The sequence below is a fragment of the Phocoena phocoena genome, chromosome 3 (assembly GCF_963924675.1).
Source record: "Phocoena phocoena chromosome 3, mPhoPho1.1, whole genome shotgun sequence".
In the NCBI taxonomy this organism is placed as follows: domain Eukaryota; kingdom Metazoa; phylum Chordata; class Mammalia; order Artiodactyla; family Phocoenidae; genus Phocoena; species Phocoena phocoena.
In genome coordinates, this window is record NC_089221.1 from 152,956,436 (window position 1) to 152,983,253 (window position 26,818).

General features: G+C 38.9%; 1 protein-coding gene across 2 annotated transcripts in view; it reads right to left on the reverse strand.

Moving 5' to 3' along the window:
- UIMC1 (ubiquitin interaction motif containing 1) overlaps positions 1-26,818 on the reverse strand; it is a 191,398-nt gene that overhangs the window by 44,580 nt on the left and 120,000 nt on the right. For both annotated transcript variants that reach the window (XM_065873423.1, XM_065873424.1), the window contains exons 4-9: positions 18,692-18,816; positions 17,856-17,961; positions 16,817-17,553; positions 9,667-9,731; positions 6,751-6,827; positions 1,952-2,052 (exon numbers count right to left, since the gene is read on the reverse strand). In XM_065873423.1, the coding sequence (XP_065729495.1) occupies positions 1,952-2,052; positions 6,751-6,827; positions 9,667-9,731; positions 16,817-17,553; positions 17,856-17,961; positions 18,692-18,816 (1,211 nt within the window). The remainder of the gene's footprint in view (positions 1-1,951; positions 2,053-6,750; positions 6,828-9,666; positions 9,732-16,816; positions 17,554-17,855; positions 17,962-18,691; positions 18,817-26,818) is intronic.

The window sequence follows — 26,818 nt, forward strand, 5'->3', positions numbered from 1 at the left end:
ACAATTATCTGTTTATGTGTCCTTTTGAAGGCAGGGATTGTTTTTTTCTTATTTACCTTATATCTCAAGCCTCTAAAACAATGACTGGCACACTATAATATCTGCCAAATAAATGAATAAAACAATTAACCTGCCCAAGGTGGCGGGGCTGGGATTCAAAGCCATGTCTTCTAATTCCAATGCTCAAGCTCCTTGAACTACACCATACCACCTTCCAATAAACAAGAAATTTTAGGGCAGATGACCCGATACACAGATTCCAAGGGCAAGAGTCCATACCCATTATGATACTATCACTGTGCACACATAAAATGCCCAGATTCTATCTTTCTAATAAGTGATTTGTAACTAGTGATTGTGCAATGACTCAAAACTACAGTATCTAACTACTTTTTTTTTTTTTTTTTGCAGTACGCAGGCCTCTCACTGTTGTGGCCTCTCCCGTTGCGGAGCACAGGCTCCGGACGTGCAGGCTCAGCAGCCATGGCTCACGGGCCCAGCCGTTCCGTGGCATGTGGGATCTTCCCAGACCGGGGCACAAACCCATGTCCCCTGCATCGGCAGGCGGACTCTCAACCACTGCGCCACCAGGGAAGCCCTCTAACTTCTTTTAATGGAAACTTCTAAGACTATTTAGAGTATCCACAGATATCAGCAAACAGCAACACCAAAAAGAGGACATTCAATGTGCAAAAGACCATACAATTCCATCCATTTGATGCGAAGTGCTGCAGACATATATAACTTCTAAATAGGGTTCATGCTCTTTGCCCCAAACAAAGAAGTTTCCTTTGCAGTCACGGACGGGTAAGAAATCAGCCTCAATTAACTAAGGGCTTGCAGGGCTTCCTATGCATGTTAGGATAACTATGTTAATAACACTCTGTTCCCCCATCCCCATTTAGAAGGTTCTGGTCCCTCCCTAGGAAAAGAACTGGAGGCCATTTTGACATTATCTAGCAGGATCTATCCTCAGTAGCTCTGATGCAGGGAGCGTCCTCATCTTTCCTAACACCACTGGCATTAGGGAATCTTGGTCTGTCAGCTGTGACAGATCAGGTTCCAGGGAACCAAACAGTGTGCATGATTCATGAAAGCAGAATTTCTACCCAGTTACCTGCAGTGCAGAAACTAGGAAGGGGATCTAACTTCCACTGTAAACACTGTTTTCAAAAAAAACCTAGAGTATAAAAAGGAATAACAGAACAAAGCTTTTTTAAATTGCTCAGGATAAAATAGTATAAACATATATAACCAAAAAATTTATTTTCACAGAAAAACTAGTTTAATTCTCAGGCTGCTTTTCACACCAACAAATTTTAAAGATTTTGAATTTTTTAAAAGAGTTCTTGGCATTTAAGTTGTTTTGCCAGACTCAATATGAAAAAATATACACTGAATCTTAATCAGAAGTATAAACTTGTGTCAATCAGCTTTATGGTTAATGTCAGATATGTGAAGTTAGGAAAGGTAATAGTGCAAATAGAGATTTGCCTATTTTATCACGCTGTTATCCTGATTTTGCATTTCTGATCATGTCTCAAAATTAGGGCTGAAAGTTAGGTCGTAATATAAACATAGTGACTTTTTCCAAGACTGTTCATCTCTGTTACTTATCAGTATATAATGGAAAATACTCCAGGACTTTGGAGACAAATCTGTGTTCAAATCCTGGTTCTACCATTATTAGCAGTTTGAATTTGAGCAAATTGAGCAAACATCCTAAACCTCCATTTCCCCATCTGTACCGGAAATAATAAAGCATATTAAAATACTGAAGAATTGGTAACTACTGTTATATTTAGAAATAGTGCTGAACTCATTTTTAAGAATCTGAGATAAAAGCCTAACCCTCTGTCACCTAAATCTTTTCATCCAAGGTCAATATTGCATCAGAGAGAGGACTACCAGTAGAAAGAAAACACTGAGAAAAATTATAAGTAATATTCACCTCCTTATCTGCCATTATTCTTACTTCATCCACGGTCTCTCTGCTACCTGGAAAGTCTTCTTTTTCAAGGTCAAAAGTTTCAGGGGAACTTAGCTGTGTCTCTGTAATTTAAAAAATTAAAACTTCATTAATTTTCATTTTGTATTTTCATAGTTAAAGAGAACAAACACCTGTTTCCTTAAGCTTAGGGTATGATAATTCTGCAGTGGAAATACAGATCAAGTTTGTTTCTTCTTAAAGCTTTACTGAGGCATAATTTACATACAACAGAATTCACCAATTTTCAGTATACAGTATGGTGAGTTTCAACAACTATTTACAATGTATACATGGTATCATTTATACCACATCACCACCACCACAATCAAGATGTAAAATATTTCTAACAACCCCAAAAGTTCTCATGTACCCCTCTGCAGTCAATCCTCCTCCTACTTGGCTCTCTGCAATGACCAACCTACTTTATGTTCCTAGAGTTCTGCCTTTTCTAGAATGTCATATAAATGAAATAACACAGTGTGTCATCTTTCATGTCTGACTTCTTTCATTTAGCATAATGTGTTTGAGAAGCATCCATGTTGTTACATATATCAGTAGTTCATTCCTTTTTACTGCTGAGTAGTATTCCATTGTATGGATATATTATAATTTGTTTATCCATTCATCAGTTAATCCATGTGGCTTCTTTCCAGCATAGTTCTGGTTTTAAAGTATATTTATTTTGACAGAAAACAAAACACTGCCGATGCTAATTCTGAGGTTAAAGGGATGATTAGAGAAGACAAAAATTGGGAGCAGAAATAAAAATACATTCTCAACAAAGATATGCCTTTCTTTAATTATTCTTTAAGCAGCATTTATTCATTCAACATTAATGCAATAAATATTTATGGAAGAAGTTCCAGGTACTGTACAGGCTACTAGCAATATGGAGATGTAAGACGAGGTCTCTCATGGTCTCATTCAGGGGTCAGCAAACTATAGCTCATGGGCCAAATAGAGCCAGTTGCCTGTTTTTGAAAATAAAGTTTTATTGGAACACAGCCACATTCATTCTTCTTTATACTGTCTATGGTTACTTTTGAGTTAAAATAGCAGAGCTGAGTAGTTTCAACAGACTGTATGGCCCACAAAGCCTAAAATATTTACTATCTAGTTTTTTATAGAAAAATTTTGCCGACTTCTGGTCTAGACACCTATCACTTGATATAACAAAAGAACACTAACAATATTTCAAAAAATGACAATAAATCTAGAAATTTATCTGAGAACACAATCCAGAAAGTTCTCTGTTATCTACACTATACACACTATACATCCAACTGGTATTATATATCTATGCTTCACAAATACAATGAGTGGAAAATCCTGGGCAAATAGTATACCTGAAAGGTACTGAGGTATCTTCTCAATCATCAAAGAATGATTATATACATTTCTAGTGTCAACTGTATTTTAATACATCATAATATTTTGAAAACTGGATGCACACACAGATTTTACCACCTTGTTGGAAAAAGACTTATAGTGCATAAACCTCAAAATCTTCTTTGTCAAGCCTCCCTGAGAGATATAACCAAAAAAGACATTTAGTCTGTTAGAAAATAAGAGTTGTTCACCGCTTGTACTACTGTAACAATCAAAAGTCTTTAATTAAGCTTTCTCTGGCTGAAATGTTCAACTATAGAGACAAATTAAGAGGACATTAGTTTCATAGAAGTAAATAATACTAGCATCCGCACAACATGGGCATAAGGCTGTAATCCTGCTTCTTCACTAATATGATGTTATAATTTTGAATAACAGACCCCTGGAACTGCCAGAAATATGAGACAAAACAAAATAGGTAAGATGGACTTCTATACTCAATCTGTGTTTCACCCATTTAGGACAAATTTTTATACACAGCTTCTAAATTATATATTTTATTTTTTATTGACGTATACTTGATTTACAATGTTTTGTTAATTTCTGCTGTACAGCAAAGTGATTCAGTTATACATACATATACATTCTTTTTTACATTCTTTTCCATTATGGTTTATCACAGGATATTGAATTTAGCTCCATGTGCCATACAATAGGACCCTGTTGTTTATCCATTCTATATATAATAGTTTGCATCTGCTAACCCAAACCTCCTGCTCAATCCCTCCCCCACCCCCTTCCCCCTTGGCAACCACAGGTCTGTTCTCTATGTGTGTGAGTCTGTTTCTGTTTCGTAGGTAGCTTCATTTGCATCATATTTTAGATTCCACATATAAATGATACCATATAGTATTTATCTTTTTCTAACTTACTTCACTTAGTATGATAATCTCTAGTTCCATCCATGTTGCTGCAGATGGCATTATTTCATTCTTTTTTGTGGCTGAGTAGTATTCCATTGTACATATGTACCACATCTTCTTTCTCCAGTCATCTGTTGATGGACATTTAGGTTGCTTCCATGTCTTGGCTACTATGAACAGTGTTGCCATAAACACAGGAGTGCACACATCTTTTTGAATTATAGTTTTGTCTGGATATATGCCTAAAAGTGGGATTGCTGGATCATATGGTAATTCTAATTTTTAGTTTTTTGAGGAAACTCCATACTGTTTTCCATCATGACTGCACCAACTTACATTACCAGCAACAGTGTAGGAGGATTCCCTTTTCTCCGCACCCTCTCCAGCATTTGTTATTTGTAGACTTTTTAATGATGGCCATTCTGACCAGTGTGAGGTGGTAGGTACCTCATTGTAGTCTTGATTTGCATTTCTCTAATAATTAGCAATGTTGAGCATCTTTTCATGTGCCTATTGGCCATCTGTATTTCTTCTTTGGAGAAATGTCTATTTAGGTCTTCTGCCCATTTTTTGATTGGGTTGTTTGTTTTCTTTGTTGTTGAGTTGTATGAGCTGTTTGTATATTTTGGAAATTAAGTCCTTGTTGGTTGTATTGTTTGCAAATATTTTCTCCCATTCCGTTGGCTGTCTTTTTTGTTTGTTTATGGTTTTCTTTATTGTGCAAGGGCTTGTAAGTTTGATTAGGTCCCATTTGTTTAGTTTTGGTTTTATTTCTATTGCGTTGGGAGACTGACCTAATAAAGCATTGGTACAATTTATGTCAGAGAATGTTTCGCCTATGATCTCTTCTAGGAGTTTTATGGTACCATGTCTTATGTTTAAGTCTTTAAGCCACTAAATTAAAGGGACTGAGGAGTCTGACTCCATAGAGAAGTAGTTACACCTTCTTAGCAAAAGGAACAGTAATGTTAGGGAAACCTTTTGTGATCTCATTTAGAAGTGGTTTATATCAGCAAACAGTTGGACTTAATTAGCAGGCTAATGACAGCAAGTCACGATCACAAAAATTATCTAACTGCAGTGATGAAGGGTTTACTTTTCATTAACTTTTCTCTCATTAGGGATTGTATTTGCAGGTTCCTCCTGCAAGATCCCAGGGTGATGTCACATGCCATCATCCTAAACTTACTGGGTGACTTCCCAGCAGGATGGCATAAGTCAGCAGTCCCAGATGGAGAGGGAGTAATGCTATCCTTTCAAAAAAGTAACACAGCATTCCTGACAGCTCCTGCCAAAATCATAGCAATTGGTAGAGGCGTCTCTTGGTGAGTATCATTAGGCAGCAAATCTAAATAAATTTCAAATGAATTAAGAAACCACCTTCAATAAAAACAACAGTTAAACTTTAAAAGTAAGTACAGAAAGACCTTTACAATATGCTGCCAATTGTTTAAAAATAGTTACAGGACTTTCCTAGACTAATGTGTAAACTAAATGAGTCTCTGTAGAAAAAAAAACTTGAAAGAAACCAAAACAAGAAAACTACGAGTCTCTCTGACCCCGACAGGTTATACGCAACCTAAGGAAAAACTAGATATGACTTATGGTAACATTTGTCCAACACTTGCTGCCCAAAGAGTTTAAACATTAAGAGGAAGTTCCTTAATCTCATATGAATAAGGTTACTGATAATATATTAGGCCCCACTCTTAAGAAAAGCCAAAAATATATATAGAAGCTAAAACAAATTCCTTAGGAAGTAGTGGTTCATAATCACAAAATAATTCTTCATATTATACAATGATTCAACTCAAGAGTTCTCTTAGATAATGGATATTTTAGTTCATTTTAAATTATTTTGTGTATCAAAACCTATTCATGTGCAACTTTCAATGAACATCTCTCTCATACCTTAAACAAAGTATTGATACATGTGTCTTCTCATCACCACTGTTAACAAAAAGCAAAGTATGATACTTAACCAGGTTAAGTATCTGTTCTGAGATTAAAAATAAGTCAGTGACAGAACTGTGCACAAAATTCAATTTCTGGACTCCCTATGCAATAGACCCCATGAATGGCAATGTAAAACTAACTAGTAAAAGCCTCAGGGTAAAAAACTCTTAATGACAGGCAGATTTGAGGACAACCCACTTTGAGAACTCATAAACCAAAACATAAAGTCCTCCTGGCTCTCAATGTAGAGTTAAATGCTATTCCTAATGCTTTGCTGCCATCTCTGATGAGGCTAGTATGCCAACAAGCAAACAAAAGAGCCATGTTAATTTTAAACTAAACTATCTCTAAGAAGAGAAAAGGTGAGAAGCAGAGCCAATGTCCATCAAAAATGTGTGTGTGTGTGTGTGTGTGTGTGTGTGGAGACACACACACAAATCAATCACACGTAAACCTCCTGAGAGTGGGTTGGACAAGTCAGAAAAATTAAAAGGCACAAAAAGGTAGATAGCTAGGGATCAGAAACTAGTAAAATCACAGTGGGGTACTTACCAGGACACACAGTGATTTCCTCTGCAGAACTCTCTGGCATAAGGACTGAGCTTCTCTTACTGTTCAAAGCAGCAATGCTGAAAAAAGAACAAAACCCCCAGTGAATTCCCAGTAAAATAAATCAGAACATGGGGCCAAAAGCAATGGTCATTCACAAAGCCACAGGTAATCTGATACCTGCTGTCCAATACTGCAAAAGCACAACAGGGATGCAAGGAATCAGTAGTGAAAACTCCAAGCCAAAAACAGGGAAAATAAATATACTTACAACTTTGGTTCCAGTGAAATCACTGAATGAAAAGAACCCCCTTTTGAAGTCTTCACAAAGGAAGGCTGAAGGGTAAGGACTACCAGACAAAAAAATCCACTCTAATATAAGGATGTCAAAAGTGTTTTATAGCCTCCATCTCAGCCTTCTGAAAGCTAGAGATTTGTAAACTCATAAGAGAAGATATAAAGATTCTTCTGACAACACAATAGCTTTCCCCTCACCTTGCAGTTAAATTTCCTCTTTATCTCAAGATATGGCTCTCCAAGCAACAAAACAAGATACAATTCCAAACTGCCCTACAACAAAAATCTGCCCAACCGGGGCTTCCCTAGTGGCGCAGTGGTTGAGAATCTGCCTGCCAATGCAGGGGACACAGGTTCGAGCCCTGGTCTGGGAAGATCCCACATACTGTGGAGCAACTGGGCCCGTGAGCCACAACTACTGAGCCTGCGCATCTGGAGCCTGTGCTCCCAACAAGGGAGGCTGCGACAGTGAGAGGCCCGTACACCGCGATGAAGAGTGGCCCCCGCACCGCGATGAGCAGTGGCCCCCGCTTACCACAACTAGAGAAAGCCCTCACACAGAAACGAAGAACCAACACAGCTAAAAATAAATAAGTAAATTTATTTTTTTAAAAAATCTGCCCAATCAAGTTGAATATCTCTTCTGAGAAAAACATAATTATGAATGGCACCCCTCATGCAACCTTCTGGTTTACCCTGCCTATTCATGGAGTGCAATCTCTTCCTGACATAGGAACACATGGCTAAGAGATCTGAGCATCTGAGCTAGCCCCATCATGCTTCACAGAGCTTTACGATTAGACTGATCAAGTATGCAAGAGAACGCTTAAAATCACAAATCCTCGGGCTTCCCTGGTGGCGCAGTGGTTGAGAGTCTGCCTGCCGATGCAGGGGACACGGGTTCGTGCCCCGGTCCGGGAAGATCCCCCATGCCACGGAGCGGCTGGGCCCGTGAGCCATGGCCGCTGAGCCTGCACATCCAGAGCCTGTGCTCCTCAATGGGAGTGGCCACCACAGTGAGAGGCCCGCATACCGCAAAACAAACAAACAAACAAAAAGAACAAAAAAAACACACACAAATCCTCACATCAACCAAGAACCACAAAGAAGAGAGAATAACCACCACTGATACATGATAAATAACTAAATCCTGATAGGAAACCACAAGTGATTTCTCCCTCTAAATAAAACACAGAGCATTTGTTATAAACCTAAGCCAGAGACAGTTTATTCGGCACGTAACATTAGAGCTCTATTCAAAGGGTCCATCACAAAACAATTTGCTGACATTTATAAAATGGGCTAATCAATTTGAAGTCAAACCGCATTGCCTGCAATTCCAACTCTCTCCTGGTGACAAAGCGAATAATCATTTATTAAAACCTACATCTGCTCTGCAGAAGGCTCACCACAACAAAGCAGAGTGGCCTGCAGGAAGCAGAAGGCCTACTCTGGTTAAAACCACTTCCAAAACTGTCTTAACAGCAGGAGAATCAAACCACAGCCATATTCTTTAGCTCAGGAAGAAATACCTAGTACTATCAACTTAACCAAAAGCCTAAGAACACCAACTAAATTACAAAATGACAAATGGCAATTGGGTCTCAACTGCTGTTTGGGAGATGAAGGTCAGTTAACACAAAATTAAGCTCTTGAGTAATCCTCAAACGTCAACTACCAATAAAAGGGAAAAGTAATTGGAAGCCTGATCTAGTCAATAAGTGTAGTTTGTAACCAATCAACCTCTGCATATTATTAAAGTGAGAAGATTTAAGAAGGTAACCCCATCAATCAAACCATCAAGAATAACTGAGGAGGTAATACAAATACAACCATTTAAGGAAAGATGAGACAAAATCAGATTAAAAGTGGCATAGGATAAGGAGTGAGGGTGATACAGGTTCTGTGTGGCCTGAAAAATATAAAAGCTTCAAAGAGAATGCAAATCTTAAGAGCAGACTTAAAAGATGTGTATGGTTTAGATATGCAGATAAAATAAGCATAAGCAGAGGGAACAAAGGGAGAAAGGACTAGGACCATGAAGAAATCAGTCTAGAGCCCTTCTTATTGGCATAGGAAGCTAGTATAGTTAGTTAAGAGAGTAGCAGGATGGGGCTTCCCTGGTGGCGCAGTGGTTGAGAGTCCGCCTGCCGATGCAGGGGACACAGGTTCATGCCCCGGTCCGGGAAGATCCCACATGCCGCAGAGCGGCTGGGCCTGGGAGCCATGGCCGCTGGGCCTGCACGTCCGGAGGCTGTGCTCCACAACGAGAGAGGCCACGGCAATGAGAGGCCCACGTACCGCAAAAAAAAAAAAAAAAAAAAAAAAAGAGAGAGTAACAGGATGTAACCACTTTTCAGGAATAGTACAGATGGAATTTGTGCCAAGACGGTTGGATTAGACAAGTAAACCTCTAAGATCTCTTCCACCCTAATATTCTAGACTTCTATAAGATGCATATTTGAGAACTGGGAGATAATGATTTCTCCTAGGCTGTGTGTATAAAAGAGCCAAAAGGTCCCTGGGAAAGCTGTTCCAATACAGTGTCACTCATGTGGTTCATCTCTTTTATTCTGGTACTATCAGAGAAGAATTCAGACCCATAATGACATATAATTTTACCTCTGTGGGGCAGGTACAGAATTTCCTTCTTCAGAAGTTTCTTCAACGAACAGCCCTTGGGAAGACTGCAAAGAAATATGTAACATCCTAAATATATAGGCACAGATGAACTGGTTTCTCTTCCTTTTAAAAAAAAATTTAATTGTTCAACATTATCACTCAGCAATTAGTAATAAGAATAAAACATTTTACAAAAGTCAGTGAGTTTAAATAAAAAGAACATATCCTGTGGAGTCAGAACACTGGAATTTAAATCATGGGTGAATCAGCTGTTAACTTTGTAATCTTGGGTAAGTCACATCTGAATCTGCTTCCTCATCTTAAAATAGTATTAACAATTGACTCACAGAGTGTTATTGTGAGAATTAAACAAGATAATATATATGATGCACTGTGTAAAATGTAAGATGTATAAATATTAATTGGTGAGTCAAATGAATTATGATTTCAGAAAAGCAATTATGAAGCTTTTGTTGTGGAAGGAAGAGATACAGAGAAAAGTTCAGTTCTCAGTGGAAAGAAGTCTCTCTTGCACAACCAAGCCATAACATAGGCTATCCAAAAGAAAGGGTTATAAAGATTCCTTTTGCTAAAAATCTGCCACTATGGTTTTAATATGTGGCCACAAAGATATCTTTTAAGAAACGTAACAAATAGGGACTGGCTAAGAAAAAAAATTATTTTCTTTGATTAACAGTAGAGTTGGGGGTCTCCCTGGTGGCGCAGTGGTTGAGAGTCCCCCTGCCGATGTAGGGGACACGGGTTCGTGTCCCGGTCCAGGAAGATCCCACATGCCGTGGAGTGGCTAGGCCCGTGAGCCATGGCTGCTGAGCCTGCGCGTCCGGAGCCTGTGCTCCGCAACGGGAGAGGCCACAACAGTGAGAGGCCCGCATACCGCAAAAAATAATAATAATAATAATAGAGTTGGTACAAATGTTAACTCATTAAATGTAGGTGCACAGCAGAGTGTGGAGAAAGTAGCTACTGCTGCCTTACGGGTACTTCTGAGGAAGTGCCTGGGCTGTGAGGCTTATTCCAATAGATGTAAAGCTACTGGCTGAAATTTTCAGAGTCTCCTAACAGGATATAAATAACCTAAACAAGTTAGGCACCTCTATACCACTCAGGTAAATGATGAAATATACTAAAAACAGGAATAGCCTAGATGAGCCTTCAGTCAAAGGGAAGATAAAGCTGTACAATGATTGGGAATGTAGTCATTATGACAAATGAGGGCCGAACAAAACTGTCAAAAGGACTAAAATACAACAGAAATAAATACTTCACCTGACTGTGTGAACTCAGTGGTGACAAAACAGTTTTATTTCTATCTCAAAAAAAAAAAAAAAAAGAGGTAAATACTGACACCTGGTGTCCGTTTAACAGAATTTTACCTTGTTAGAATGACTAGCCAACTAATAAGCCTTTGGCTTCAGAAGCAAACAAGGTACTGATTAATAAGTTATGAGATACCTCCACCTCTACCTCAGGCTAAACATATCTCTTCCTTTTTCCCAGTGTAATTTTTTAAAAAAATTATTGTACACCTATTATGTGCCAGGCCTATGCTAATCCCTTTACATGTATTATCTCCTTTAACCTTCACAAGAACCTTCTGAGGTAGAAGCTATTAATTTATTTTAGAAATGAGGAAAGTGAAACTTTGACAGGTTAAATAATCTTCCCAAAATCACAGAGCTGTTCAAAGTGGAGCCTGGGCCTTTCTGACTCCAAAATCCATGCTCTAACCACTACAGCTATGTTGTTTAGTCAAATAATTTTCTTCCTAACCATTGTCAACATAGAATCCCCCAAGACTGTCTTCATTTCAATAAACCATTTTTAATTCCTAAACTTATACCTCAATGGCAGTAATCTAAAGACAGGTAAAGTAAGGTTCTTCCAGAATATGAAAATAACACAGCAAAACAAGCAGACAAAATTTGATTACAATATCCAAGTCTAATCAAGGTGAACAGAGAAGCATGACAGGAATGTAACTTTCACCAAGGAAGCTGTGGCCTAATCAAGACATTGCACTCTGCCTGAACAAATAATATGTTAATGGAAAGGGATAGTTAGCAACAAATCTAAAAGGGAAAAATCCAAAGACACAGAATCAAGCAGTGTCTTCAATACCATGGTCTGGAAGTGAAAGTTAACAGACACATCATCTGATCACCACAGAAATGTCCTCTGCTGCAGGCACTAGTAGCTTATCAGGTCTTTCCAAAGACTAGTTGAATCACCCCTTAAAACTTCCATTTTCTGATTATTATTTCAGCCTTCCAGATTCCTTCATCCTAGAAAAAGGTATGATGGTGGGCTTGAGTATTCTGGTTAATGAAAATGTCTCTCTTCCATAATAAATTAATAAACTGACATTTGGTACACATACCAGCTTGAAATTTGGTTAATCAAAGTCAGTTCTCACATTCCCACAGAATCTGGTCATTTCTAAGAAAGAAATCCCAGTACCTGGACTGAAAAATTAAGGATCAGACCCTAAAAAGTAGGGACCACATCAATATACTAACCCTCCTCTACCTGCTGTACAGCCATCAAGATGACCTCTCCATCTTCATTAACAACTGCCCTATAATTGCAGTGATGCCAGAAACCAGTTATCATCTGATCCAAGCTGTTCAGTCTATGTCAAGTTTTTATAACCTAAGCAATTTGCCCCAGGGTGAATGTTTCTCTGAGTCCCTATTTCTGGGACTCTCTTGCTATCTCTATCAACCAAGGTGTCTCAAATGTGGACAGTTCCAGCAAAGCCATAATCAACAGAAAATGTGTAACAAACACAAACTCTTTCTACCCACAGTTCCTGAAAGCAAAAGACCAAGATAAGACAAGAAATTACAATTGCAAGACCTTCATTATTTGCCTATAAAATTAGTTAAGTTGATTTCTCTGTTTTGTTTTTTTAAAGATGCTATTCTACATTAGCAAGGCTGCAGTGAACTAGGCATTCTCATACATTGCTGGAAGGAATGAGTGTAAAAATTTGAACAATCTTTCTTAAAAGCAATTTAGCAGTAAATAGCAGGTCTTTTTTTTTTTATGTTCCTAACTCTTTAACCCAGCATTTTTCTGGCTCCCTATCTCTAAAGACACTAATCTTTTTTTTTTTAACATCTTTATTGGGGTATAATTGCTTTACAATGGTGTGTTAGTTTCTGCTTTATAACAAAGTGAATCAGTTATACATATACATATGTTCCCATATGTCTTCCCTCTTGCGTCTCCCTCCCTCCCACTCTCCCTATCCCACCCCTCCAGGCTGTCACAAAGCACCGAGCTAATATCCCTGTGCCATGCGGCTGCTTCCCACTAGCTATCCACCTTACTATGTTTGTTTAAAGACACTAATCTTAAATAAATAAAAGTTTTACTTAGAAAGATGTTAATCACAAAACTGAAATACCCAGCAATAGGAAAATGATTTAAATATTACCATAAACTTATAAGCCAAAATATTATAGTAATTAAAAATGAGATCTATAATTTTAACATCATAAGAAAGTTTACATAATGTTAACTTAAAAATATAAAAATATAGTAATATGATATAAACCATACAAAAAAATAGGCATAGAAAAAAAGATGAAGGAATACATCACTGGATGGTAGGACTGTGGATACTTTCAACTTTGTTCTTTACACTTTTTTGCATTTTTCAATAGTTCTAAGTGATTTCTAAAAATAATGTTAATGACTAAACTGAATATTTACTAGGTTGTCTACCTGGTCTCCTTTTACTGAGGACTGTTCCTCACCCCTCGCACTGCAGGATAGCAGTGGGCTCACAGCCATTTGTACAATTTGGAACATACCCGCTTTGGGCCACAGACAACTGGGCTGGGGATGGCTACTAACTCTAAATGGGCCATAAGTCATTTCCTAGAAGTTTGAAGTTGGAACTGGGAAAGAATAAATCTCCTGTAACCTGTATTTAACCTTTGGGAACTGTAGGATCAATATCTTCCACTTACCACATGAAACAGAGAAGCAAAGGAAGCCAGTTTGCAGGGAGGAAAATGAAGCAGACACAATATAACTACGAGATACAGACGAATCTTCCAGACCTAGTGCCTTATCCAGGCTTGGTTTACCATTCTGTTTCAGAATTTATGAGGTACCCTATTTCCTTATGATGAAGTCCTCTTTTTAATTAAGCTAGCTTGATTTAGTTTGTTATAGCCAAACAGTACCAATTAATAATACCATGTGTAGTATTTGGTGGCCTGTTCATGAAGTTAGAGAACTTCAACCTAATAAGGCCAGCCACTAGGTTCTAACCACTTCCAGACTATTCTAAAGGCACTGCTTTCAAACCTCAGAACCTGACACAAGTCTATGCTCTAGAACTCTGGCCCCTGGGATCTTTCAAGCTAATGACTTGAATTACAGTAAATCATTAAGTGTTCACTCTGTGGAGTTACTTTATTCTTTTAAGAGGAAGTATCGGGCTTCCCTGGTGGCGCAGTGGTTGAGAGTCCGCCTGCCGATGCAGGGGACACGGGTTCGTGCCCCGGTCTGGGAAGATCCCACATGCCGCAGAGCTGAGCCATGGCCGCTGAGCCTGCGCGTCCGGAGCTTGTGTTCCGCAACGGGAGAGGCCACAACAGTGAGAGGCCCACATACCGCAAAGAAAAAAAAAAAAAAAAAAAAAAAGAGGAAGTATCTCTGAATCACAATGAATAAATAAAATGTTATAAGCATAACCTAACTTTCCTTTGGAAAAGAGGCAAGTCACTAGAAGAACTGTTAAGAAAAATGTTTTCTCCTCCCACATAGCTATGTTTCTAGAATGTGAATGAAAAAGGTTGTTAGGGAAGAATAATTTCCATACATATTCTCAATGAATAACCTTCTGGTCCCTTAGAGAAAACTACCATTTACTGAGTGGCTATAATCTCCTAAGCATTATACTAGACATTCACATAATTCACTTTAATCATTAAAACTACTGAAAGATATGAATTACTACTCCCATTTTACAGATGTTTACAGATGTTTTTAAACTGAGATTCAGAGGCTAAATGGCTTTCTCAAAGGCAGAGTCACTAAAACACTAAAGTCAAAATTCAAACTCCAAATCCATGCTCTCTACACAATGCTATGAAATTTCTCATAGCTACCATATCTTGAACCCTTATCATAAAAGAGACAGAACAGGATATTAGCAAAACAAAACCAAAAACTTAAGAGTCCAATAACAGAAACAGTGACAAAAAATAGTAAAGTAATAAAACAGAATACTCTTGAAAATTAGTTTATAAAGAATTCGTAATTATATGATTGTTTTTATAATACTTAGAGAAAAAATAGAAAAGATAGAATATAAGCTTACTCTATTACATATGCAACTTATATATCTATATAATATTATCTAGATATCTCAGAAAAAGACTTAAAAGGCAACCTAAATGTCTCCAAACAGGGAATTGTTTTCAGTAAATTACTGAAAATCACCAAAAGCAAAATCAGAAATACACCATTATGTGAGGGAAAAAATAAACTGGAAAACTATCTGCATTTCCTAACACAAAGGACCACTTCCCCTAATACATAAAGGGTGCCTACAAGCCACTAAGAAAAAGACTACGGTAAAAGAAAAATGCCCATAAGATCTAAAGAGACAGAAAAGGAAATACAAATAGGTCTCAACTACACAGGAGAAAAGTGAAAATTAAGACTGCATTGTGGGACTTCCCTGATGGAGCAGTGGTTAAGAATCCGCCTGCCAATGCAGGGGACATGGGTTCGATCCCTCTGGGAAGATCCCACATGCCACAGAGCAACTAAGCCCAGGCACCGCAACTACTGAGCCTGCACTCTAGAGCCCACGAGCCACAACTACTGAGCCCTCACACCACAACTATTGAAGCCCGCATGCTCTAGGGCCCACGTGCCGCAACTACTGAGCCCATGTGCCTAGAGCCTGTGCTCCGCAACAAGAGAAGCCACAGCAGTGAGAAGCCCACGCACCACAACAAAGAGTAGCCCCCACTCGCTACAACTAGAGAAAGCCCGTGCGCAGCAATGAAGACCCAACACAGCCAAAAAAAAAAAAAGACTGTGATACTATGTTTCATCTCTCAGACTGGCAGTACAGTCCTGATAATACTGTACTGGTATGGGTATGGGGAAGCTGGTACTCATACAACCTCTACAGAAGGCAATTTACGAACAGCTAGCAAAATTGTAAATATATATATACTTTGATTCACCAATTATATCAACAAGAAGTTATCCTACAAAATCTCCCATGTAGATGAAACATCTTATGCACAAGAGTAATAATCCTCTTCCAATTAAGAAAAAAAAAAGAGCGATAATCACTGCAGTAGTGTTTGTAACTATTATTTTGGAAACGACCTAAATGTCCACCAATAGGGGCGCTAGATAAACTCATCCATACATGACATATTACACAGTCCCCTCACCCCCGCCCAAAAAGAAGAAAATTTTTAGGCACTATTATAGAATGATCTCACAGAGATAGTAAATGAAAAAAGCAATGTGCAGAATAATGTGGAATATGCTGTGTAAAAAGTGAGGAAAAGAATATGTATACACATTTGCTTGTACTACATGAAATATCTTGGAAGGATACACTAGAAACTAGTAATAAATGTTGACTCCAGGGAGGGGAACTGGTTGGCTGGGGATGGGGATAGGAGACAAACTTTTTATTTATATCTTTTTGAATTTTGAGCCAGTTGAACATTATTACCTATTCAAAACCTTAACTTTTTAGATATACATATTTTAAAACAAAAAATAAATTTATGATATATCCATCTGATAGAATAATGTTTTCAAGTATACATAATAGGAAAAGATCAAAGATAAGCTATTAAATAGGGGAAAGGAACAAAGTTTACACAGAAGAGCCTTCATTTTGTTGAAAAATTAAAAAGAAAAAAGTATTTTTATATGCACAGAAATAATAATGATTGCCTCTTAGTGCTGGGATTATGGGCAATTTTTTCTTCTTTACACTCTTCTGTACTTTCCTAATTTTCCACAGTGAGCATATACTACTTTAAAAATCAGGGGGGCAAAAACACAAAAAGAACAGATAGCTAAAATAATCCTTTCTTTAATCATCCTTAATTACAGCATCACTGACCCTTACCTGACCATGACTGGTTGTTGGTTCTTCCTCCAACAAAAGTTTCTCTTTCAAGCTTTTAATTGGGCTTTCTTGGAAATCCTTGGTTTTTGAGTGCCAGACAGATGCCCTAGACTCCTGCCTCTCCTCTTTGTCTTCATCTCCCATATCTTCTGAGATGCGTTCATTTTTTTCACTAGCCTGATCTCCTTGGCCACATTCATTCTGGATCAGAGAAGGAGGTCTAGGTAACACTGGTTCCCCAAACCCCTTTTTTTTTAAGAGCTGCCTCTGAGCCATTTTCAGGCTCTTTTGATAAACCTCCAACTGGCAGAGAATGACCTTGGTATATTGGTTAGGGTCTACTCCAGCAGGGCAGAATGGAATACCCCAGAAGTAGTGCACAGTGCCCCCAATGTCCTGGAGACCTTTGGCATCTGCTGGGGTAGGCAAACAGTGCCTAGATGTGTCCCCCCTACCCTGGGCAGCTTTGTGAAAAGCACAACCCTTCCCAGTACTTTCCTGTGGCTTCCCACACTGTGTGCGCTCAGCCAAGTGGCCAGTACATCTGTCAAAACATTTAACGTTCTCATTCTCAAACACTGGCTGGCTTGACTGGTCCCAGCTTCCTGAGCTGCCAGAGACCGGCTCCTCTTCAGTGTTTTCAGTGCGGTCCCAAGGCTCCTCTCTTTCCTCAGACTCGTTTCCCTGACTGATATGTGAGCCTTTAAACAGTGATGGAGGTACCAGCTGCCATATGCCTGTAGGTATTTGAGAAAAAGTAGGGCTAAGGACAAACCATTTTTTATTAAGAGGGCTTGGTAAGTTATCAAGAATTACATAAAGTGGGTAAAAAAAGGCTCTTCTTTGGGTTTAACCAAAAGTTGGCTTTTCCTTGGAGATAAAAGTATGCTGGATATTAGTGAGATCTCAACTACTTTCTGATTTAACCTCTTTAATACCACCAAAGGGATTCTGGACATTTCTGTATATCTACTCTCAGCATGATATCCCTGTGATATGGTTATACTTGATGAGAAGGAGCCAGAACAGGGAGACATGCCTTCAGTGGTCCCAGAGTCTGTGGTTTTCTCTTGGTGGGACTGTGAAGATGGTCCAGCGGCCAGAGGTCGAGATCTGGTAGCAGAAGCATCAGAAGGCCGGCAACTCTGAAACAAGTGATCCCACACCAGACCAGGTTTATTATTAAGACAGCTATACAGGAAGGGTCACAGGAAAGGACAAGAAAGGGAGTCCACCGTCCCTAAGAGATTCTCCTCTCCAAAACGTAGATGCTCAATTCAAATGAATTCCACAACATGTACTGCATGCCTACTATGTGCAAAGTGCTATACTAGAACACTATACTAAACCCTTTTCTAATATAGAGAGGTGAATGGCATAAAGGATGGCTCACGACCTGCCACTGGCAAATATCTTTCACATTTAAAATAATTTCAATTACACATATTCAAATCACAATTAAATATTTGAAAAATTTTAAGACTGCTCATTTTTTCTCTCCATAACCCACCTCTGGTTCTCATTCCCTTTGCTCTCCCCACAAAACAAGGGAGTTTTATCTATCTTGCTTATCTTGCTCCCTTTTGGTTTCTTGACACTCAATAACTCTTTTCAGAAGCTGCCAACTACTATGGTTCTCTTAAGCTATGGACTGAAAATCTGTGAGACGGAAAACTTTCATACAGAATTAACAAAACACTTCAAATTGAGTTCATCAACAATTCAACACAGACTTAAAAATTATTATGGGAAATATCTGTTACTTGAAAACTGTATGAACTACTATAACTAGTTCCTAATGCAGCCATAACACTGCAGAAATAAAAAACTATTGCTGATGAATCCTCACAAACTTTTTCCACATAGCATATTTACATTCAGGCTTTCAGCAATGGCTTTCCTCAAGAGCTCCTCTTCTTCCTCCTCCTGGCTGTTCACCTCCCTAGCTTCCTGTTCACTCATTTTGACAGCCAGAGCAAACTGTTCTTCTTCTGTCATTTCTGTAAGAACATCGGGAAAAGAGAGAGAGGGACACCACAAACATTGAATCAGCACGTAGACAAGAAACAAAATTATTAAACTTTTCAAGCAGAGACACTACAGACCATTTAGTACAATTTTATAATTTTACAAATGAGGAAAGCCCCAAAAGGTAAGGTGCTGGCAAAGATCAGTAGCAGCAGTTACAAGAATCCTGGGTTAACTAGACTGTGAACTCCTATGAAGGCAGAGTTTCTGCCTATTTTTGTTCACTGTTGTATCTCCAGCACAAGAAAAGAGTACCTGGCACCTGGTAGATATTCAATAAATATCTGGTGAATGAATAAATAAGAGGAACTAACTCCCACTCCAGGGCTTTTTGCTACATATCACTTTATACATATTTGCTTCAAGCTCAACATTTAACTAGAATAATTTTACTCTTCAGAATCCTCTGATTTACCCAGTAGAAAAGAACATTTCTAACGACCAGAATTTCATCTCCAAACACCACTTCCCATTAAGAGCAACTGGGTTACCTTGGAGAGAAATAGTTGATTCCAAGTCTGTAGCATGAAATGTAGAAGATGAACTAGAATATCTATCATATCTGTGAGCAATGAATCTATCCGATATAACTAGGGTCATATCAAAAGAACTCACGAGCCAACTTAAAAAGGTTCTCACTGGCTAAAAATGGGACCACTGGAACATCAATAAGGATAATGAATGCAATGAATTAAAACACACTAAATATGTCTAAATCTATGAGTTTATAATAGTACTTAAAAAAAAAAAACAACTAACTGGTCACTGTTGAAGAATATTAGTGAATCAACTATTCTGAAAACTGGTAAATGAAAGGATAGAGAATCAAGCTTTTGTTCTACTCTTCCAACACAAGCTATACTACTGGGTAACCAACCAGATGAAAAGAAGTTTCTCTTTAAAGAATTATTCCAGCTAATAAATAGAAATGACAGAATTAGAATATCGCCATTTTAGAGTCTGTCATACAGAGTGAGGTAAGCCAGAAAGAGAAAAACATATATCGTATATTAACACATATATGTGCAATCTAGAAAAACAGTACAGATAAACTTATTTGCAGGGCAGGAACAGAGATGTAGATGTAGAGAACGGACATGTGGACATGGGGGGTAGGAGACACTGGGATGAATTGAGACATTAGGTTTGACATAAATACACTACCATGTGTAAAATACATAGCTAGTGGGAACCTGCTGTATAGCACAGGGAGCTCAGCTCGGTGCTCTGTGACAACCTAGATGAGGGGGGTGGGGGGTGGGGGTGGGAGGGAGGTCCAAGGGGGAGGGGATATACATATACATATAGCTGATTCACTTCATTGTACAGCAGAAACTAACACAACATTTACTCCAAAATAAAAAAAATAAGAATATTGCCATTTTGTATATTCCCTATGGAGAGGATTTTGGCAATGTCTAACAAACTACATATATGAAACAGCAATCCCAATTCTAGCAATTTACTCTAATGATATATTTCCAATTTTTTTAAAAAGTAAATATGCACTATATTTTTCACTGCAACACTGTTTGAATTTGCAAAACACCAGAGTCCACATAATGACTACAATAGGACATTGCTTGAATAAACTCTGGTATACATACATAAAACTGTAAAGAAGAATAAGTAAGGTATCTATGGTCTGGGAACAGAATGATTTCAAAGATACGGTATTAAGTTTAAAAAAAACACAAAAGAGTATACAGTATGCTACTTTTTGCAAAGACTGACACAGGAAGGAAAAATTAGAAACTAATGCACGTGGTTATATATAGGTAGTTGGGCAAAAAGTGGAAGGGGTAGGGAGGGAGTGACATTTCTTTGCATATACCTTTTTGTATATCCTTGACTTAACCAGGTAAAGGTTAAACCTATTTTTAAAAAGTAAAATAAAATCAATAAGGATGAAGGATCCCTAAAATTGAATCTCAACATAAAAAATTCACCCAAATGAATCTGAAGTGACCTTAATGAGAATGAAAGCATAACATATCAAAATCTGTGGAAGGTACCTAACACAATGTTTACAGGGAAATGTATAGCTATACATGATCGTATTAGAAAAGAAGAAAAGTTTAAAATAAGAGATCCAAGCTTTCCTCTTTAAAAAACCAAAAAATGAAAAGTGAAATTCACCCAGAGTAAGAAGAAAGAAAGAAATATAAAGAGCAGAAATCAATGAAATAGAAGATGGCATACAATAAAGAAAAAAAGGGACTTCCCTGGTGGCACAGTGATTAAGAATCCACCTGCCAATGCAGGGGACACCAGTACAATCCCTGGGCCAGGAAGATCACACATGCCACGGAGCAACTAAGCCCATGCACCACAACCACTGAGACTGCGCTCTAGAGCCCACGAGCTGCAACTACTGAGCCCACACGCCACAACTACTGAGCCGCCATGCTGCAACTACTGAAGCCCATGTGCCTAGAGCCCATGCTCCGCAACAAGAGAAGCCACCACAATGAGTAGCCCATGCACCGCAACGAAGAGTAGCCCCTGCTCACCACAACTAGAGAAAGCCCGCATGCAGCAAGGAAGACCCAATGCAGCCAAAAATAAATTTAAAAAAAGAAAAAAAAATTTAGGGATTTCCCTGGCAGTGCAGTGGTTAAGATTCCACCTGCCAATGCAGAGGACACGGTTTCAACCCTGCTCTGGGAAGATCCCACATGCCGCGGAGCACCAAAACCTGTGCACCACAGGTACTAAGCCTGTGCTCTAAAGCACACGAGCCACAACTACTGAACCTGCTCACCACAACTACTGAACCCACTCACCACAACTACTGAAGCCCACATGCCTAGAGCCCATGCTCTGCAACGAGAAGCCACCGCAATGAGATGCCCACACACCACAGCAAAGAGTAGCCCCTGCTCACCACAACTAGACAAAGCCCGCACACAAAAAAGGAGACCCAATGCAGCCAAAATTAAGTAAATAAATAAATAAATAAAATTTTTAAAAAGCTTCAGGATAAAAAAAAAATTAATACCAAAAATTGATTCCATTAAAAGGTCAATAAAATTTATAAAACTCTAATTAAACTGATGAAGGAGAAAAAGAAAACATGTAAGTTAACAACACAATAATAAAAGAGGGGATGTAATACTACAGATTCTACACTCATGAAAAGGATAATATGGGAATATTGTGGACAATTTTATGCCAATAAATTTGACAAACCAGATCATTCATTCTCAATAGGCATGATATCATCCCCAAGTGGACAAAAACTGGTTCTTGGAAGTCCAAAATAATCTTACTCTCTTTACATATAAAAAATGGATATATAAGTCAGTACATAAACAGGATATATAGCATTATCTGTGGTATTAAAATTTCATGGGGACAGTGGTGGCTAGGAAAACAAAGTCTAAAAAGGATCCTTCAGGGAACAGTAATGAAAAAAGGACTGAGAAACACTGACTTAACTGAAACAAACAGACAAAAAAATCACTGAAAAACATAAATTATGAAAACTGAGACAAGAAGAAACAGAAAATCTGAATAGCCTTACATCTATTAAACAATTTGAATTTCTAATTAAAAACCCCTCCATAAAGAAAACCCAAGGCCATCTGACATTAATCACTGGTGAATTCTAACTAAGAATAAAGAAAAAAATAATAGCAATCTAATTCAGAAAGTAAGATATCAAGTCTCCCCAACTTGATAGATTCAAGACAATCCCAATAAAAATCCCAACAAGCTCATTTAATGGAACATAATAGAAAATTCAGAAATAGATCCACAAATCAATTTTTCAATTGATTTTCATCAACAGTCCTTTTCAGCAAATGGTACTAGAACTGGTAATCCATACTATAGACAAAAAATTAACTCAAAATGGAATATATATCTAAATGTAAAAGCTAAAACTATAAAAGTCCTAGAAGAAAACATAGGTGAAAAATCTTTGTAATTGTGGAGTAGTCAACTATTTCTTAGACAAGACCCAGAGAGAAAAAATAAAATTTTTTTAAAAGGACCTGGGACTTCCCTGGTGGTGCAGTGGTAAGAATCTGCCTGCCAATGCAGGTGACACGAGTTCGAGCCCTGGTCCAGGAAGATCCCACATGCCACAGAGCAACTAAGCCTGTGTGCCACAACTACTGAGCCTGTGCTCTAGAGCCCGCGACCCACAACTACTGAAACCCGTGCACCTAGAGCCCGTGCTCCACAACAAGAGAAGCCACCACGATGAGAAGCCTGCGCACCACAAAAAAGAGTAGCCCCCACTTGCCACAACCAGAGAAAAGCCCGTGCAGCAACGAAGACCCAACACAGCCAAAAATAAATAAATAAAATTTATTTTTTAAAAAAAGGACACTCATTCACTAGTTACTGTCTCTTATTTTTTATATAACCATGATCTGAGAATAAAGTCCGATAAACATCACTGCTGACTAGGACACATTTTACCTGACCTCTCTACTCTAATAAGAACCCAACCATTAGAAGAAAGAGAGAAACAAACTGGAATACCACCCAGGAGGCATGCTCCTTAAAGGAAAATGTCAGCAAGTGTCAACCTTAGACTCTCTAACTGAATTGGCTTGACTCAACTTATCAAATAATTCTGCTGATTCTAAACACAAAGTACTACACAATTTGTGTGAAGCTGATTATGCTGGTCATAATTTATGATGATTAACATCTCCCAACATTCAGGTTAGCCTCCCACTGAGATGTGCAAACAGGCTGTTAACAATCCAAACAATCCAGAACACAAAACTAGACAGAGAGAACCTGAATAATTTGCGGTTGTTCAAAATGGCTGAAAGAGAACATTCCATATAACAACAACAACAAAAGATAAATTATTTTCCTGCCCTAATCTTTTCCTAAGAACTTCCTTTTCCAAAACAGATACAGCTCTGCAACTATGGTAAAGCTGATGTATCTATATATGGCCAGTTACAATGTAAATTTATAAAACACTTTTGAAATAATCAAGGCACTGTGTCATAACCCGTACAGATGTGCTTTCTCAAACAAAGTGATACCACTTCTGGGAATTTATCCTGAACAATCACTGAAAAGAAGAAAAGTGTTACACACAAATATGTTCATTACCCTATAACCTATAAGGTGACTTAACTTACTTAGATACGTAAAGACAAGGCCATGGTTAAGTACATTATAGCATGTTACCTCAAGAAACTCAGATGTTGTTATCAAAATACTAATCATGAAGACATATAAAAATGATAAAGTCTGGTGGGGCGGAGTCAAGACAGCGTAGTAGGAGGCAGCATAATTCGCATCTCCTCACAACTAGGGCACCTACCTGGCACCCCGGGGGACCACAGACACCTAAGGGGACAGGAGGAAACCCCAGTGATCAGGTAGGACGTGAGGCTTGGGGGAGTGAAGGGGGAGGAGAAGTGGAGGCCAGATGGGAATGGTGCCCCTGAGGGGCAGCTGGGGGAGGGGAAGGGATAAATTGGGGAACCACTGGGAGGGCAGAGGATCAAAAAGAAGCGTGGCCAGGTTTCCCCTGTGCACTTGGACCCTCCAGGAATCTGTTGAGATCCCGGGCCTGATCCTCTGCCCACCTAGGCCCCCTCCAGCTGGGTGGGTCCTGAGGGAGTGGGAAGGAGGTAAGGGAGAGCAAATGTAAAGGCCGGACCTCCGGGACAGCACCCCAAGGGGTGGCTGGGGGAGGGAAGGAGTTCCTAGACCCAGCAGGATCCACCCACGGTTAGGAGTTGAGGGGCAACAGGGGAGACCCTGGGGGAGACAGTGGGGGAGGGGCACAAAGGAACAGAAGGGAACCAGGCCAGTGCTTTCCCTGTCCACTTAGGCACCAGGAAGCCTGTTGGTCTCCCAGGCCTAATTCTCTGGCCTCAGAGCCTCCCTTCTGCTGCGCAGAGCCCAAACCCCACCCTTACACCCCCACCCCGGGCCCTACCTCTACACTCAGAGACTCCCTCCAAAGAGCTGGGCCTAAACCCCACTCACACACCCTCACTCAGGGCCCTATCTCCAAACTCCGGAACCCCACACTCCAGAGGCCCTCCTCTCAAGGTGCTGCCTCTCCCCTTCTGTGCAGGTCCTAAGCAGAGGCCCCGCCCCACGCTTAAACGTAGCCCCATCTAGGCCCCGCCCCATGCTCAAACATCACCCCCCACCCGCTTAGGACCCACCCCACCCTAAACCCTGCCCCCACCTAAGTTCCACCCCCTACCTAAACTCCGCCCCCATAGCCTAGGCCTTTTTTTTTTCTCTTCTTTATCCCTCTTTTACATTGAGGTTCTGTTTCACCTTGCTGATTCACTGTTGATTCTTTTATATTTCTATTTTTCCTAATAAATCTTTTATTATTCTAACTTTTATTCTTTATACTTTGCTAGTGATCTCTCCTTTTGGCTCGCTGCCCCACCCCCCCTTTCTCTTTTCTTGTTTTTGCTGTGGTTTTATTTCACCTTGTTGCAGTTGTTTCAATTATAGTTTTATTTTTTCTAATATATTTTTTATCTTTCTGATTTCATTTTGTTTTTTATTCTCTGACATTGTACTGCTCCCTTTTTTTCTTTCTTTCTTCCTTTTTTTTTTTTTTTTTATTGCACCACGAAGCTTGCAGTTTCTTGGTTCCCAGGCCGGAGGTCAGACACAATCTCCTGTGGTGTGAGCTCCGAATGCAAACTGCTGGACTAACAGAGAACCTCAGACCCCAAGGAATATCAATCTGAGTGAGGCCTACCAGAGTTCCTCATCTCAGCACCAACACCCAGCTCTATCAAACTGTCTGCAAACCCCAGTGCTGGACGTCTCAGGCCAAATAACCAGTAAGACAGGAATACAGCACCACGCATCAAAAAATAAATTAAAAAAAAAGACAAAAAATATATGTTACAGACGAAGGAGCAAGGTAAAAACCTACAAGACCAAATAAATGGAGATGAAATAGGCAACCTACCTGAAAAAGAATTTAGAGTGATGATAGTAAAGATGATCCAAAATCTCAGAGCCAGAATGGAGAAAATACAAGAAACATTTAACAAGGCCCTAGAAGTGCTAAAGAGCAAACAAACAGTGATGAACAACACAATTACTGAAATTAAAAATACTCTAGAAGGAATCAATAACAGAATAACTGAGGCAGAAGAACAGATAAGTGAGCTGGAAGATAAAATGGTGGAAATAACTGCCAGGGAGCAGAATAAAGGAAAAAGAATGAAAAGAATTGAGGACAGTTTCAGAGACCTCTGGGACAACATTAAACACACCAACATTCGAATTATAGGGATCCCAGAAGAAGAATAGAAAAAGAAAGGGTCTGAGAAAATGTTTGAAGAGATTATAGTCGAAAACTTCTCTAACATGGGAAAGGAAACAGTCAATCAAGTCCAGGAAGCATAGAGAGTACCATACAGGATAAATCCAAAGAGAAACACACTAAGACACATACTAATTAAACTATCAAAAATTAAATAAAAAGAAAAAATATTAAAAGCAGCAAAGGAAAAGCAACACATAACGTACAACTGAATCCCCATAAAGTTAACAACTGATTTTTCAGCAGAAACTCTGCAAGCCAGAAGGGAGTGGGAGGACATATTTAAAGTGATGAAAGGAAAAACCTACAACCAAGATTACTCTACCCAGCAAGGATCTCATTCAGATTTGATGGAGAAATTAAAACCTTTACAGATAAGCAAAAGTTAAGAGAATTCAGCACCACCAAACCAGCTTTACAACAAATGCTAAAGGAACTTCTCTAGGCAGGTAATACAAGAGAAAGAAAAGACCTACAAAAACAAACCCAAAACAATTACAAAAACAGTAACAGGAACATGTATATTGATAATTACCTTAAATGTAAATGGCTAAAATGCTCCAAACAAAACAAACAGACTGGCGGAATGGATACAAAAACAAGACCAGTACATATGCTGTCTACAAGAGACCCAATTCAGACCTAGACCCAATTCAGACCCAGTTCACATACAGACTGCAAGT